This window comes from Belonocnema kinseyi, chromosome 3, assembly GCF_010883055.1.
Source record: "Belonocnema kinseyi isolate 2016_QV_RU_SX_M_011 chromosome 3, B_treatae_v1, whole genome shotgun sequence".
NCBI lineage: Eukaryota > Metazoa > Arthropoda > Insecta > Hymenoptera > Cynipidae > Belonocnema > Belonocnema kinseyi.
In genome coordinates this window covers 86046134-86064072 of record NC_046659.1, presented here as the reverse complement: position 1 = coordinate 86064072, position 17939 = coordinate 86046134, and the positions used below count along the sequence as shown (strand labels likewise).

At 28.7% G+C, this 17939-nt stretch overlaps 2 protein-coding genes across 5 annotated transcripts; one reads left to right on the top strand and one right to left on the bottom strand.

The window, feature by feature from the left end:
• Positions 1-617: 617 nt before the first annotated feature.
• On the bottom strand, positions 618-4974 carry LOC117169666 (tubulin alpha-1 chain). The gene is made up of 4 exons (XM_033356146.1): positions 4831-4974; positions 3880-4102; positions 1849-2678; positions 618-1066 (listed from the first exon to the last, which is right to left on the bottom strand). Exons 1-4 carry the CDS (start codon positions 4831-4833, stop codon positions 770-772), a joined length of 1353 nt encoding a protein of 450 aa, XP_033212037.1. The 5' UTR covers positions 4834-4974; the 3' UTR covers positions 618-769.
• Positions 4975-8958: 3984 nt separating this feature from the next.
• On the top strand, positions 8959-16830 carry LOC117169668. 4 transcript variants are annotated; one of them, XM_033356153.1, is made up of 3 exons: positions 8959-9271; positions 13659-13826; positions 16672-16830. In XM_033356153.1, the coding sequence occupies exons 2-3, from the start codon at positions 13676-13678 to the stop codon at positions 16689-16691; spliced, it is 171 nt and encodes a 56-aa protein (XP_033212044.1). In that variant the 5' UTR covers positions 8959-9271; positions 13659-13675; the 3' UTR covers positions 16692-16830. The 4 variants fall into 4 exon arrangements, with proteins under 4 accessions (XP_033212044.1, XP_033212043.1, XP_033212040.1 ...); XM_033356152.1 differs by having other exon boundaries at positions 13659-14125; positions 16462-16830; XM_033356149.1 differs by lacking the exon at positions 16672-16830 and having other exon boundaries at positions 13659-14532.
• Positions 16831-17939: the final 1109 nt, after the last annotated feature.

The window sequence follows — 17939 nt, the reverse complement described above, 5'->3', positions numbered from 1 at the left end:
GACCCAAGTGGGGAACCTTACATAACGGCTTCGTGAGGTTCTTCGCTTGGGGTGATTGCTAGAGAGATTGATCAGCAACCTGGGTCGAAGCAGTGTTGCGGATCGAACGTGTTATTTACTTAAATAGCACGAGAATTCTGGATCAATCTGAAAAATCTCTATCCCTTCCATACACTATATCACGCTTTTTGTACTTAATTTCGCCGAAATCAATTAATTTTAGTCGAACTTCAACCTAAACAATGCCTTGCAGTCCACCAAGTATAAGCCTTACAACTACCACTAATTTGTCCGAAGCAATAAATGAAGTTATCGACATTTGTACCTCTCAAAACGTAAATTTTAATAAAAAAAAAGTCTTCACAACAAAAGGGGAAAATTCTTTGAATTGGTATTAATCGTAAAAATTGTGATGTAGTGATTTTTTATTTAAAATAAAACATTAAATTAGGTTTTTTTTTAATATTATATTTTTTGTTGAAAATTTGGTGTTTATTCGGATGAAAATTCTATATTTACTAAATTTTTTTTTTCTTAATTTCTTTCTAGGGTTATAAACCTCCTAAACATATTAAAATCAACTGTTATGTGAAATGAAATGAGAAAACAAATATGTATAAGCTGTTGAAAATCACTGTATTTCATTGAATCGGCCAGACTTGTAGTAAAAAAGATACTGAAGTGCAAAAAATGCAGTTTGAAAAAAAATGTGCCGCCATAACGGAATGTCAAAAATTAAATCTTCGTCTTTGGTCGAGACTGTGCCAGTCTAGTATTCCTCAGCTCCCTCTCCTTCGCCTTCGGTGGAGTCCATGCCGACTTCTTCGTAGTCCTTCTCTAAAGCTGCAAGATCTTCCCTAGCTTCGGAGAATTCACCTTCCTCCATACCTTCGCCGACGTACCAGTGAACGAACGCTCGCTTGGCATACATCAAGTCGAATTTATGGTCGAGCCTTGCCCAGGCTTCGGCAATAGCCGTTGTATTAGACAACATGCAGACAGCACGTTGAACCTTGGCCAAATCACCGCCGGGAACAACGGTAGGGGGCTGGTAATTGATTCCGACCTGGAAAATTAAAATCAAATTCGTTAATTTTTTTACATTAAAACTAGTATTCAGATTGAAAAAAAACTGGCGACTCAAACACTACACAGTACAGGGTGGCAGTTTTAATTCAAGAATAAAATTCCTAGTAAAAAAAAATAAACACTTTTAAATGAAATAAAGATAAACAGCAAAATTTATCATTTTCAACTTCTATAAATTACAGAGTTCAAAGATTCAAATCCAGTACCAAAAATATATAATCCACGTTATCATTTTTACTGTTCTAAATTAAACAATCAACTTGAATGCTATAGAAAAGCTTCTAAAAAAAGGTCGAAAATCGAGAAGTTTTACATTCATTCACATTTAAATTGTTTTAAAATTGTTGAAGAATTTCTAAACATCCTTAAAAATGAATCAAATTTTCTTAGTTTGTAAAAATTGTAGTAATAAAATATATAAAATAAGACTCACGGCACGTCAAATTTTTGAGATCAAAGTTCTCTTTTCAATTAATAAAAAGCAATTTTCTTTTCAAATAAAAACTACTAACATCGGCAAAAATGAATTAAGTATTCATAAACAATAATAAATTATAATTCAATTACACAGACAGTAAATAAATATGTAACAAGCGCACACACCTAGCAACTGAAGATAAGTAGAAATGACTTTTCTAAATTGACCAAAAATTAATAATAAAATCGAATTTTGCTACGACCAGAAATAAATTTTCGTAAGTTGCCAGTGTGCAGTAGCATCGAGAATCCTCGTAAAGTCCGGTAATTGTATATATTTACCTTGAAACCGGTGGGACACCAGTCGACGAATTGAATGGTACGTTTGGTCTTAATTGTCGCAATCGCAGCATTCACGTCCTTGGGAACAACGTCTCCTCGGTACAACATACAACAGGCCATGTATTTTCCGTGGCGGGGATCACACTTGACCATCTGGTTGGCTGGCTCGAAACAAGCATTGGTGATTTCGCCAACCGAGAGCTGCTCGTGGTATGCCTTCTCGGCCGAGATAACTGGCGCATAAGTCACCAGGGGGAAATGAATCCTCGGGTATGGCACCAAGTTAGTCTGGAATTCCGTGAGATCCACGTTCAAAGCACCATCGAACCGGAGCGATGCTGTAATTGAGGAGACAATCTGTCCAATCAGTCTGTTGAGGTTCGTGTAGGTGGGTCTTTCGATATCCAAATTACGACGGCAAATATCGTAGATAGCCTCGTTGTCAACCATAAAAGCGCAGTCAGAATGTTCGAGAGTCGTGTGGGTGGTGAGGATAGAGTTGTAGGGTTCAACTACAGCTGTGGAGACCTGAGGTGCTGGATAGATGGCGAATTCGAGCTTGGATTTCTTGCCATAGTCAACAGAGAGACGCTCCATCAAGAGGGACGTGAATCCTGATCCAGTGCCGCCGCCGAACGAGTGGAAGATGAGGAAACCCTGTAATCCGGTACATTGGTCGGCGAGTTTGCGAATTCGGTCCAGAACCAAGTCGACAATTTCCTTTCCAATTGTGTAGTGACCGCGAGCATAATTGTTCGCTGCATCTTCTTTGCCTGTAATAAGTTGTTCGGGGTGGAACAACTGGCGGTATGTTCCAGTTCGGACCTCGTCTGAAAACATTTTTTACTCATTATTTATTGTGCTGAATAATTTGGAATTTTTAAAGAATGCGCCACCGAAATTGATTTGATAATTTTTTAAATGTACCTAATGGGATTTTATGTTACAGTTATTCCGGGTATTATTGAATTTTTAAACTAAGAAAGGTCCAGTTTTAGCCAAGAAATAAAAAAATTTATTTTTAAATCATAAAAAAAATAAATAATTTTCTACCACAGTAGATTTATTTGTTGCTAAATTACTGAACTTTCGAGACAAAATGACGAACTTTTTATACAAAACACTGGAATCTCAAATTGAAAATGTAGATATTTCAATAAAAAAAACTAATTTTGACAAAATGGTTCAAGTTTAACTTTAAAAAGAACGATTTCCGACCAAAAATGGAATAAAAAAATTGTCAATTACTAAAATAATTTAACAAAAAAAAAAATATTTTGAATAAAACACTTTAATTTCAAATAAAGTTTGAAATCGCCGACCAAAAAGTTTTTTTTTTAAATGAAGTTAAATTTTAAAACCGCATTTGATAACATTTTAATTAAAAATATAAAATTTTTACCAAAAAAAAAAAATAAAAATAATAATTTTTAACGAAGTTCAAAAACCATCAACCGAAAACTTGATTTTCAAACTAAAAAGGATAAATTTGTGAACAAAAAGATTAATTTATTACAAAAAAAAAATCCATTTTTCAACCAAATTTAAGAATTCTCAATCAAAAAGTTGAACGAAAATATCAATTTTCAACACAAAAATATCGATTTCCAACAAAAAAAAGTGGAATTTTCCAAGTCAAAAACACCAAATTGCTACAAAATAGTAGAAATTTCAAGCCAAATATACCAATTGTCCACGTAATAGTAGAGGTTTGAGTAAACTGTTCAATTTTTAAAATACAATTAAATGATTCACAAAGCAATGGAATTTTGTACAAAAAACATCAATAATGAACAAAAAAAAGTTTTTTTTTTCTAACAAAGTTGTAAAAATTTTAATCAAATAATAAAAATTGTTAAGAGATGAATTTTAAGGTTAAAAAGACGAATGACCCAATTTGATTTTTTTATTGGGTTCTCCTAAATCAGTTCGCATTTACTTGAAAAAAATAAATAAATAAAAACATAGAAAATTGTGAAATCTGAAATGAAAATCGTTTTGCGAAATATATTTAGTGACCGCGAAACTTACCAACTACTGTCGGTTCGAGATCAATGAACACCGCCCTGGGAACGTGTTTTCCGGCTCCAGTCTCGCTGAAGAAGGTGTTGAAACTGTCATCACCTCCTCCAATAGTTTTGTCGGATGGCATTTGACCGTCCGGTTGGATGCCATGTTCGAGACAGTAAAGTTCCCAGCAGGCATTACCAATCTGGACTCCAGCCTGACCAACGTGGATTGAGATACATTCACGCTGAAAGAAAAGTATTCATTATGAACCTCCACTTTAAAATTCGAAGAAGACAAAAGATTGCAATCTTTATATTCTTGACGCGAAAAAATGCAAATAAGCGATAAGTTCCAAGAATCTTAAGACCTTGGCAAATCTACTCGACCGTGATGACCCGGAATTAAATCAATTTTTCGTCGAGCTCTTAAATAAACTAGAACACTGCAGTAGACTATTTAAAAATATTGATTTCGTTCTACAAAATGTAGGGGTGAATCTACCCAAATTTTTATCTACTGGAAATATTTATTTAAATTTAGATTTCGAAACCTTCACACAAAAAATGTAAATAAATAGATTATAATAAATATACAATCACGAAACGAATTCAGAACTATAAATCAATATGGTCACAAAGGAACAAAGAACTTTCAAGTACGAGCAATGTTCCCAACTTTCAACGATCCTAAATTCATGATATAATGGCTTAAGGGCGAGGTAAAAATTACATTTTATAACGAACTCGGAATTAATCAAGGATGAATTAATGATCCTTGAATTATTAACTGAAAAAGGGCACGGCAGAGTCGAATGAGTCATGGGAAATAGGGCGGAGCCGGCCGGTATTTAACCGTTATAAAATGGCTGCTGTAATTTCTCTCAGGGATCAACGAACCGATTTTGAAAGTACTCGTTTACCCAGAAAAAATTAACTTTACAAGCACAATTGTACATATTTGAAATGTACTCACCATTTTGAAGATTTAGAAGTTGTTTTTCGGTTAAAAAGCAAAGTTGATTGTTGGCTAAAGCGGGTTATGCAGCTTTTGCAAACTTCACAACAATGCTCTCAAACGACAAACGAATACTGCGCGAGTAAGAGACGGGCGTCGTCTTTATAGCCTCGGTAACGGACATTTCCCCCCTAGTTCTGATTGGCTCTTCATGTCGTCATCTGTGCTGGAATTGGTCGAATTTTGACCGCAGAACCCACACGCCATCGCTCCCCTAAAGCCTTATATGGGACGTTGAAGAAGTAGTCCTGGACATCTGTCAATTATTCTTCAATTTTCGCCGTGAGCGTTAAGTAAACGATGCAATTAGGAATTTTTTTCAATTCCAGGATTTTAGATTCATGCATTTTTGTATTTTCTTGGGTAGATTTCCAATGGGAGGGATGTATTTGGATGTGTTTTGGTGACTAATCAACTGTAGTTCCCATTGCGCCAGTAACGTATATCCATATATGGCATGTCTGGAAAACGTTATAAAACTATATGACATTATTGATTCGAAAGCCGAAAGAGGAAGCGAAAATTATTTGCACACTGGGATACCGATGACAAATATCGTTTACATATCCTATTTTTTTACTATAAAAAGACTGTTTAACTCATTTTTATTCCTCTTCTTTTCTTGTCGAATAAAATAATTTATTTTTTCTTTTATTGTAGACTTCAAAATTGGAGGGAAAACACGTTATTTCATTTTTTGTTTCAGTTTTGTTTTAACTAGCAAAATACCGTTGACTCTCAATCATGTCATTTTTTATTAAATAAAATAATAATTTATAATATAGAAAATGGTAGGGAAAACAGAATCAAGGCTTTTCCTATGTTTTTCATGTTCATTGCAATTGTAGTTTTGTTATTATCTCACATATATAAATACAATTATTCATACAATACTAAGCTTACCAAAATAATAATTTTTATTGAATTTTGCTGAATCTATATATAATACTTTTTTCATAACTGCAATATGCTAGGCATTTATATATTTAGTTGAAATAGTCAAGAATTTAATAATTGGGGGGGGGGGGTACAATAAATAATTCTTTACAGAAAAAAAATAAATTCATACACATTTTATCAAGATATAGGAAAAATAGGAAATAATTTATGTTTCGTTCAAAATATATTTTCAATTTCGGTTTTCATATTTGTAGCTTTTTGCTGGATTTGCAGATTTTTATGTTATGGATACGCCCCTGATTCGTCCCGGCTGAGGGCCTTTTCAACGGGATTACCTATTATTGGGAATGGCAGAGAGCATTATAATACTCTCGTGAATGCTTGCAGACGGAAAAGTCCGTAAGAGTGAAAGAGATGAACAGTTTTTCTGCATGTCTCTTTTGCTCTTATGGGTTTTTTTGTCCTCGAGCAAAGATATAAATGCACCCAAACGGTTCTAAGCCAGTACCTCACAAATAGCAGGAATGCTTTAGGATTTTCAGCAGTGAGGAGTCTGATGCCGTGAATAGTTTCAAATTCAAACGGACATTTAAAACTGAAAACATTTTTGAAAATTTTTTAATTGAAATTGTTACATAACTGTCGATTTTTAATTTCAATTAAAGAATTAAAACTTCTAAAAGAGAAAAATTGAAAATTCGACAAGCATTTAACACGAAAATTCAGAACTCTACAATTTTATAGAATCAAAATAAATGAAATTATCCAATTACTGATGTATCAATTTCAGATAATTTATTTTCATTCTATTTTGATTTTTAACAACACAACTTTTGAATTTCAAATCCTTGAACTTTTAATACTTCATATATAGCATTATTAACACCGAATTTAGAATTATTATTATTTTTGGTAAAATGTCTACGTTTTCACACTTTCGAAATAATTGACAGATTGAATTGGCCTATGGTATACTCTTTTAGCGTATAAAATTAAGGGGCAAGTTCGTTAGCCAGTCATTTTGGATAAAAATTCAAAAAGTGGGAGCATTTTCAAAAATTTTGATTTACCACTTTTTTAAAGATTCACAAATTCTATGAACGATTATTAGTAGTACTCAAAAATACGAACAATTTATACTTTTAACTGTTTTTGATTTTTAAAAAACATTACCGTAGTTATAGGATTGATAAAATTCCAAAAAATAAACATTTCAATCCAAAGAAAGCAGGATCTGAAAACAGTCAGTAGGAGAACAATGTTAAATTTTGAAAATGTTTTGAAACTATGCAAGATACGGCAAAAGATAAATCAACCATAATATTGTGCACCCAAAAAAGATTTTTAAATTTGCTATTATTCACTTTCTGACAGGTTGCATATTGTTTTGTTTTTTCCGTAAACCACAGAATTAAAAATAGAAAATTTAAATTTTTAGACAAGTGATACATTATAAGAAAAAAGTTGAGACAAAATTTGTTCACTCAAAAAAAACTACAAATTTGTTATTCATAATTTTTTGAAAGGATACGTAGTTTTTGTTTTAATCGTGAAAAATAAGATGACAAAAAATCTAATTTTTGGAAAAACAATGCAAGATAAGAAAACAAAAGAATAAAAAAATCTTTACAAATTTGTAATAAACTTTTGTTATAAGAATGTAGTCAACATTTTTTAGACTGTTTTTTTTCAAGATTTGAAAATTCCGTGGACGGATATTCATATAGTATCTATAAGCACGAAAAATATATCCCAATGACTTCTTTTGATAAAAGTCAAAGTACCAAAATTACAGCATTTACAAAATTAAAAAAAAAAGAAAATTTTAATTTTAAACCAACAAATCCCGATCTGAAAAAAGTCAAGAAGAGAAAAGTGTTTATTTTTGAACACCGTACGTACAGGCCTACAAGATTGGTATATCAACATTTTGAATTTTCTTAAAAATTCAAATTTTGATCGCACCAAAAAATGAATCAACTAAAATTTCGCAGCCTAAAAGATCTAAAAAAATTTTGTGAATCAATTTTTTCTAGGACATGTGGTTTTTATTTTATTCGTAAAAAACGATATTAAAATAAAACATAAAAAAATAATTGACAAACGTACACAAGCTAAGAAAAAAAATGAATAGGCAAAAGTTGCTCTTCCGATTCGTAAAAAAATCACAAAAAATAAAACAATTAATTTTTCGGATAAACGACGTAAGATATGAAAAGAATTAATAGAAAAAAGGTTGTTCACCTGAAAAGCATCTAAAAATATGATATGAATATTTTTTAAATAGGAAGAGTAGCTTTTCTTTTAATCGTAAACATAACATTAAAAGAAAAAAATGAAAATGCAAATAGTTGAAACAAAAAATATCTACATTTTTGTTATAAATTCTTGTTATAAAAATATATTAAAAATAAAGGGAATTAACTTTTTGGAAAAAGGATACAAGCTACAATAAAATTTTATTGAATACAATTTTTCGCCTAAATTATATCTATAAATTAGCTAAAAACCACCCTGCGGTAGGAAGTGAATTTTTAGTTTGAATCGTAAAAAATAACACCGAAAATTAAAAAATTAAATTAATCGAAAACGACACAAGTTGCAATAAAATGTATAATAACAATTTTTCTTTATTTAGGATGCGCACTTATTTTTAATTATAAAAATTAGAACATAAACATACTTTTGTTTTAATATCAATGCATATCATGAATTATAGTAATCAGAAATTTATTGAAATCATACTCATTTTTTAGGGTCGGCTAAGAATAAAATTAAATACAAAATAAGAAACAAATATTAAAACAATCATTAAAAATAACATTTGTATTTTAATGTGCAATGTCTGAAAATATTAAACAGCCCTAGACCGAGGTACAGAAATAAATATGATATATATTTGATATAATAGCGTTGAACAGAGTGTAAAGAAGTTCGAATTTTCGACAAAATCGAGTGCTTACAGCTATATTCAATTGAATAGCATTTGAAAATAAAAATAATGTTAAAAATACACTAATGGTTAAAAAAATGTTATTCTAAATTATTTTTAAAAAGTTTTGCATGTAACTGGTCTGGTATTATTGCTTCGCCCTCGGCATGCAGACATCTTGGATTTCCCCCCACCCATAGACTCGATGCTTTCTCTCTCTGTCTGATATCTGAAGTCTGAACTCAGTCTCTCTCTCATCTCTGTCATGCAACAGATGCATTCATTGCACTATTCTTGACATTTATTATTTGAAAATATTCAAATTATTACTTACTTCTGCTGATTTTGATTATTTCTCGCTTCTCGCAGATACTGAACTGTAGACGCCAGATTACTTGACTGGCACTTGTAAAATATGCAAGGATTTAGCCCGCACGTTTTTCAGGACACAGTTTATATAATTGACCAAAAAATAAAAGATTTTAGAGCTCTAAACGCTCTAAATAACAATTTAATAATCAGGTCGCACTAAATTTGCTGAACTGTAATAGAAACTCTATAGTTCAGGTAAGAAAACAAAATGTAGATATGTGGTGGTTTAGTCGTTTACGTTTACATGTGTACATAACCCCTTTGTCTGTAAACTAAATTAATTAAATTTTTCCCATTTTCTCATTGTTTTTCGTATATTAGCAAGTTGGCTATTTTTAATATTATGAGATTTTTTATTTTTAATTGGAATTTAATCGTTCTATGCACTTATACTTTTTGCAATTTTTGAACAAAAATATTCTAACCTTACAATGAGTATTCACAACAGGCTTTTGACCTTCTAACGAAAATCACCAATATTTTCTAGTTGAAAATCATTAGAATTTGGGTTAAGATGATTTTCACGATCACTTCTTGAGAGGTGGTTTTTGGTAATTTCGGATTTTTCAAAATATAATTGAGGATACACTTCCTTCACATTATGATAATTAAGAATACTTCTTAATTTTCTTATATTTTCAAAAATAATCAATGTGAATAAACCAATGAAGCTTAGGTACTAATCGAAAGTAATTTTCATTATAATTTGTTGAAATTTATCAATAGATTGTTTAAAATTAATACGTACAGACTTAACAAACTAGGGGAATAAATTCCTTTCAATCAAATTAATGTATGTACCATATTGAATTCGATATGAAACGCTTTCATTTCCTAAGTTTTCAAGTGTAAAAACATTGCGTTTTTATCAAAAGAGTTGAACTTTCAAGAAAACGAGACGACCTTTCCAAAAATAGTTTAATTTTTAACCAAACCGTTGACTTTTAAACCTGCAAATAGTTGATTTTTCAAACAATTGGTTTGAATTTTCAATCCAAAAATATGAATTCTTACAAGGCATGTAAATTTTACAATCGAAAAATCCAATTTCCAACAAAAGTGCTTATTTTCAATTAATAACGATACATTTTCAAAAAAGAAAGACGACTCTTCTACCAAAAAAGATTAATGTTCAATTCAAAAGGACGAATTTCATGTCCAAAAAGAGAAATTCTCAGCAAAGTACTTAAATTTACAACAAATAGTTTCATTTTCAACAAAATAGGTGAATTTTTGAACAAATAGATTAATTTTGAATCAACAAAGATAAATTTTCTACTAAATAGTCGAATTAAAAAAAGATAAAACATCAACCAATAACAATGGCATTTACAACAAAATATATGAATTTTGAATCCAACAATATTAATTTTTTGTAAAACTGTTGAAGTTTAAACCGAAATGTATATTTTCTAAAAAAGGTTCATCTAAAAGATTCATCCAAAAGGATGAACTTTCTTTTCAGAAAGATAAGTGTTCTATAAAACAATTGAATTTTTGACGAAAAAAATATGTCTTTTTAATGAAACAGTTTCATTGTCAGCAAAATAATTAAATTTTCGCCCAAATAGTAGATTTTTCAACTAAACGAGATAAATTTTGAACCCAAAATATAAAAAAGAATAAAATTTTATCAAAAATTTAACTTTTCCTTTTTTTTTCTGTTCAAAGTTGATCTGTTTTGTTTCAAAATACAACTACTTGGTTGAAAAATGTTCTTTTTATGTTAAAAGTTCAACTATTTGGTTGAAATTCATATATTTTGTTTAAAAATCGTATATCTTGGTAGAAAATAACTCTTCTTCTTTGAAAATTCATTATTTGGGTGTAAAAGTCAACTATTCCAGTTAAATATTCATTCTTTTAGTTGAAAAATCGTTTTGGTTGAAAATTAAACTAAGTAATTGAAAGTTAGACCAGGTTAGACTCGTTCTTAAAATTCACATTTTGGATGAAAGTTCAAGTATTTCATTTAAAGACTCATCATTTTAATGGAAAATTATTGTTTTTGGTATAAATTTCAATGATTTCAGGTTAAGATTTATTATTTTTGATAAGAATTTGTCACTTTGGTTGGGAATGTATCTATTTTGTTAAAAATTCGTTATTTTTGGTTTGGTTGAAAATTAATTTCTTTAACTGAAAATTTAGCTATTCCATTTTTTGTTAAAAATTTATTTTTCTTACTTTAAAATTGATGTATATTGCTGAAGAATCTTTTTTTTAAATAAAATTTAACTATGTGGATTAAAATTCATCTGTCTTTTTGAAAATGTAATATTTTTACTTGGAGAGTTAGAAATTGGAAGCGTTTTTAGTTTTATTTAATATAATAGTAACGTTTGTTTTACATGTCTAGAAATTCTTACCATAAAAAAATTATTTATCCTTTAATAAAGTCACTTTCGCAAATGAAAAAGGAAGTTATTTTATTTTACGTATAAATAGTACTATTTTCACCTATTTATAGGTATATTTATAAGGACTGAAAAAAAGTTATTTACAATAGACTGTTTATTGTCAGGGAATTATTTTTTTCAGGATTTTAGTAGACCAGGGTGCCCAGCGACCTTGAAACCTGCAATTTCCCTTAATTTTTTTTAACCTTGAAAACCTGGAAATTTCCTTGAACTTTTCACGTAAAACTTGAATAAAAAGCGTTTCTTTTAAGACAGTTATCTTATTGAAATGCGAAAAGTAATTTAAATCTTTCAGTCTTTTATGAATGAAACATTTCGTTCAAAAGAATCCTTGCTACTGAAAAGTTTTTTATTTATCAAGATGAAAATTTATGTTTTACTCATTAGAGATTACAATGAACAGAATTTAATATTGTGAATAATTCTATGTTTTTAATTCTCCGCTAATATACAGTTTTTTGCGATATTCAACTTACAAATGATAAAAATTGTTAGTTGAAAATATTGATGTTTATTCAGTTTCAGAACTCAGTTTTTGAGTGTACACCAGATTACAAAACATCACTAAATATTTCAGAAGTTTTCAAAATATTTAAGAAACTTAACAATATTGCAAAGGATTTTTGACATTTTACAAAGATTTCAGGATTTTCAAAGATTTAAAAAGGCTTTTATTTCAAATTTGAAATATCTCATCACAATTTCACAAGGCTTTTAAAGCTTTTAAAAGATTTAAAGGATTTCAAATATTTAAAAATATTTTGAAGGTTTGAAACGAGTTCAAAAAGTTGAAAAACATTTAAGAAAATTGAAAAAATTTCAATAAGATTTCCAATAATTCAATGATTTCAATGAATAAAAAGGATGCCACAAACAATGATTTAAGAAAAATTTCAAAAATAATTCAAAAGATTTCACAAAAATATCCCAAAGATTTCGAACATTTCATAAAGATTGCAAGGATTTCAATTATTTGAAAAAAGGCACGTATATCAAATTTCAAATATTTTAAAACTAAAAAGACATCAAAGATTCTACAGATTTTAAAAAGGTTACAGTAGACCAGAGTACTAATAATACAAAATATTTCACACATATTACAAATATTTTAATGATTTTAAACGAATACAAAAGATTTCAGAGAGATTTTATAAAGATTTGAAGAATTCCAATGATATCAAAAAGGGTACAGAAGCACCAGATTTTAAAGTATTTCAAACGAATACGAAAAATTTCTCAAATATTTCAAAGGTGTTAAACTATTTCAAAAGGTTTCGACAATTTTGAGAAAATCTCAAAAGATTTCGCGGAAAAAATTAAAGAAAACTTTTACAAATATTTAATAAAAATTTCAAAAAATTCACAAAGATTTCATAAAGATTTCAAAAAATTCTAAAGATTTGAAAAAGGGTGCAGTAGACAAGATTTCAAAACAATTCCAACATTTTTAATAATTTCAAATATTTCAATGATTTAAAACGAATACGAAAAATTTTACAAATATTACAAAGATGCTAAACTATTTCGAAAGGTTTCAAAAAATTTGAGAAGATTTCAAAACATTTCAATGATTTCAAAAGAACACAAAAAATGTCACAAACCAAAATTAAAGTTCAAAATTTTCACAAAGATTTCATAAAAATTTTATAGGAATAAAAGAATTCGAAAGACTTCAAAAAGGATGCAGTAGACAAGATTTCCAAACATTTCAAAAATTTTAAACGATTTCAAAAGAATACGAGAAATTTTTTAAATATTTCAAAGATGTTAAAAGATTTCAAGGATTTTAAAGATTTCTAATATTTTTTAAAAAATGTCAGAAGATTCGACAAAAAATTTCAAGATTTCATAAAGATTTTAAGTACTTGAAAAGATTTCAACGAATAGACTTATGTTCGCAAAAAATTAAGAATTTATTTATTGTTCTGTTTTCTTTAAAAATGGTTGGACAGTAAAAAATGAAAGGCTCATTTTTTATAACTATAACAAACAGTTATTTCAATATTTGATGTAAGAAAAAAGAAGACCTGGAAAAACTTGACTTCTTAATCTGGAAAATCCCTTGAATTTCGTTCCTTAGAATCACTAGACACCCTTCAGACACCTTGATATACTCAGTCCGTTTACGTACAAGTAATCATCTATTTTCTTTCGTTTTTCAGTTTTCATCTGCCAAGAAATGGAGTTCGTCGGAGAAGAAAGTGACGAGGAATTTTTGAACAATCACCTTGTTCAACCAAATGACCCTATGGAGGAATCGGACGATGGCATCAGTTCTGAGAGCTCCGACGATAGTGATTATGAAACTGCTGACGAGGAAACAATAGCAAGTAACAACAAATACCAAAGATATGTTTGCGAATCTTCGCGTGTTGTACCTAGATTTAATGATTTGACTCCAGCATGTGTAACGGTATCCTGTTACATGATATTTAACAATGCACAACGCAAAATATCGAAATATTGCGTATTTTGTGCTATAACGTTACGAAATGCTTTACATATCGACAACTTAACAAGTTGTATGAAGCATTACGTTACGAATGCGCGACGTTTTGATGAGTCTGATGCACAGTGCGAAAAATGCAGAGCGAGGCTGTGGATCACTATTCCATGCAAAGCATGCTTGGTATGCTATCCTCAAAATAAGTAACCCAATAAGGAGTGAATGGAACAGGATTACATTATTTTCAATCTCTCCAATTTCGTCTGTATCAGAAACAAAATTGCACTAAATTCGAAGGAAAAAAACTCACGTATGAACTGGATTTTAGTTTGACAAAAACTTTAGTCTAAAAAATCCAATCAGGGATAAAGAAATGGAAGTTCTTTTTGAAGATATAGAATCATTCCTGTTCAAATGTAGCATCTCATTATGAATTTTAAGCATTTCGCAGATGGTTTCACCTCTAACAATGATTTTTCTAAAAGTTCTATACCAATCTTGTATTTTGTGAAAACCTTTGGAAGAAATGTAAATGAATTTTTGATATGGTATCGAAATTGTAGATATTTTTGATTCGTTAAGGGGCCGTGCATAAATTATTTAACTTTTTTTTAACTAATTTTTTGAAAATTAATTTTCTTAGTTTAAGATTCATCATTTCGGTTAAATATTAATTTCTTTGGTTGAAAAATATACAGTTTTATTGAGCATTCTCTTTTTAGGTCGAAAATTCAACTATTTGATGGAAAATTCATATATTTAGTAGAAAATTAATCCTCTTTGTTGAAAATTCAACTCTTGTTCAGCATTGTTGTACTTTGTTAAAACTTCGACTTTTTTTGGTAGAAAATTAATCTTCTTCGTTAATAATGCAATTGTTTGAAATTTACAAATTTTTTTTTTAAATTAATCTTTAGTTGAAAATTTAACTATTTAGTTGAAAATTAATATGTTTAAGTTAAAGATTCAAGTATTTTGCCGAAAATTAGTGTTTTTTCGTCAAATTTAACGGGTTTTTATTCAAAATAACAATATTTTTTATTGAAATATTAACTATTACACTTTTCGTTGAAAATTCATTTTTTTTGCTGGAAAATTAAAAAAAGTTCAAAAATTCAACCATTTGGCAGAAGATTTAACTGTTTTGTAGAAAATGACTTCATTATTGAAAATTAATTTTTTGTCTCTAAAATTTCATTATTTTGAAACTTATGCAACTTGTAAAAAATTCATATTTTTATGGTAGAATAATAATTTTTTTTTTTAATCAACTATTTTATTGAAAATTCATATATTTAGTAGAAAATTAATCCTCTTTGTTCAAAATTCAACTCTTTTTTACAAAATTGATGTACTTTGTTAAAACTTCAATTTTTTTGATAGAAAATGAATATTCGTTAATAATGGAACTGTTTGATTGAAAACTAATTTGTTTTTCTTGGAAATCGTCTTTTTGCTGAATCCAGCTATTTTTTATTAAAAATTTAAATAATTTTTTAATGAAATATCACCTATTCAATTTTTGTTTAAAAAATTATCTTTTTGGTTGAAAATTAATTTTTTCAACTGAAAAATTAACTGTTCCATTTTTGGTAGTAAGTTGACCTTTTTTAGTTGAAGATTCAATTTTTGTTTTAAGTTAAACATTCATGTATTTTGTCGAAAATTCCTTTATTATTGACAATTAATTTTTTGTGATGAAAATTTCATTATTTCAAAACTTATGCAAGTTGTAGAAAATTAATATTTTTATGGTATAAGATGAATCATCTTTTTTCTTTAATCAACTAATTGGTTAGAAATTTATGTATTTTGTTGAAAAATCATCTTTCTAGATAAAAAATCAATATTCTTGTATGAAAATTCAACTATTTGGTTAAAATGTTATATATTTTGTCGAGAATACGTCCTTTTAGGTAGAAAGTTATTCTTTTTAGTTGAAAATTTATCTCTGATTAAAAATTCTATTATTTTGTATTATAGATAGCTCATGATTACGGCTTGAAAATTCATGTCAGGTTAAATATTAGTATTTTATATTAGAAAATTCATATCTTGGTAAAAATTTCGTCTCTTTGTTTAAAAATGCAACTGTTTGGTTGAAAGTGGATCTGTTTTGGTTGATGATTAAAATATTTTGTTGAAAAGTCGTCTTTTTGATTTAATTCTACTGTTTTTTTTTGTTTTTTTTTGTAAAAAAGAAAATATTTTCTTGATTAACATATTAATTATTATATTGCTTGTTGAAAATTCAACTACTTAGTTGAAAATTAAACTAAAAAAAAAGTTTCATTAAATATTATGTATTAATTTTCATAAAAAACGACGTAATTAATGGACTGTCCCTAAGTATTTAACGAACAAATAATTTCCCCAAGGGGAGCAATATTTTTATTGTGACTGGGTCTAAGGGTACAGAAATTTTATTTATGATACGCCTTTAACATTTAATTCTATTCTATTCACTCCTTGACGGTAACGGAAGAGATTCTGTTAAATTTTGTAGATTTTTTTTTTAGTAAGGAGCGAGACATGAATCTCATAGGTGATCAATTATAAAATCGGAGTTGCAAATAAAAACGGTGGCGTAAAAAAATTAAAAACAAACTGTGGATTTTGAACATAAAGTACGAGCTGTAAAATTTAGCTTTCTTACTGTAAGCTAATGATGTGGAATTGATTATAAAGTTTGAGCTGTGAAGATTAGATAAGTGGATCTTTGTTTGCAGAACAATTAAATCCCGAATGAAATGTTTGGGCTCTGCACTTTTATCTCTTGATTGAGGGACAAGGCTATTATTGAAAATGGGAAAATAAGCCATTTTCCCATAAAAAAATATTCCCAAATATAAGGGAGGAAATGAGGTATAAGGAGCGGTTGAATTGAAGATGAATAAATACGACGTTGGATGTTATGAAAATGTCGACGCAATTAGCTTAATTCTGATTGTGAAATCGAAAAAAGTTAGCTGTTATAAGATAGTTTTTATTTGATAAGTTTTGTTTAATTTAAATAATTTAGTCATTATTATTAGCTTTTTAAATATTTTAGCTTCTAGTTAAATATTTTTCTTATACTATATTTAATGATCTTGTCGAAATAATTTTTATAATAAATATGGGGCCATTCTTCAAATATTTGATACGTATATTGTGAATGATCCCTTATATACATTTACATTTTTAAAAAATAAATATCATGCAATTGAAATGATGTCTTATCGATTCAACCAAAATTAGGAATTATTTTTATCATTGTAAGAATCTTTCAGAGAAAAAAGTTGTAAAAATTCCAATTGTTGGTATCAAAAAATAAAAGTCGTATTTTTCCTATTGATAGATATTGGACGTCAAGATCATAAGCTAGGTATGAATAGTTCAAGCTATATGTCTCAGTCCTAATAATATTCATAATGGTATATAGGTATATAAGCAATGCAAAATGTAATGCGTAGCAGTTTTATCGGTAAAGCAGCAATCGACTAAAAGACCTCGAACCAAACTAGAAAAGGACGTTCGAATCACAAAACTTTTAGAATATATTGCAAAACAATAGACGGTGATCTCTTGGATACTACATCGGTTACACTAACCGTTTGACTTTGATATCAACATTTGGTCATATTTCTTTTCTTGATTTATTTGTTGAGGCTAGATTCAAAATTCTCTGTTAATTAAATTCACTGACATGGCCAAAGGAAAGGGTAAGTTAATTTTATTTAAAAATCTCTTATCACTGTCATAATAGAAATTTTCTTCGACTATTATTTAAGAAATTTAAAGAATAATGGATATATTTTCAAGGTGGTCTGATTTAATATGTTATATAATGCAACCAGTGTCTACCCTACCTGGAAAACCTGGAAATGCCAGGGAATTTTTTCTAGAGCGTGTTTATTATTTTTAAATTGAAGTATAATATTGAATGTCAAGAATTCTTCTTTTGTAAAAGTAGCTTTATATTATTTTATTTAACTATTTTGTTGAAAACTCATTC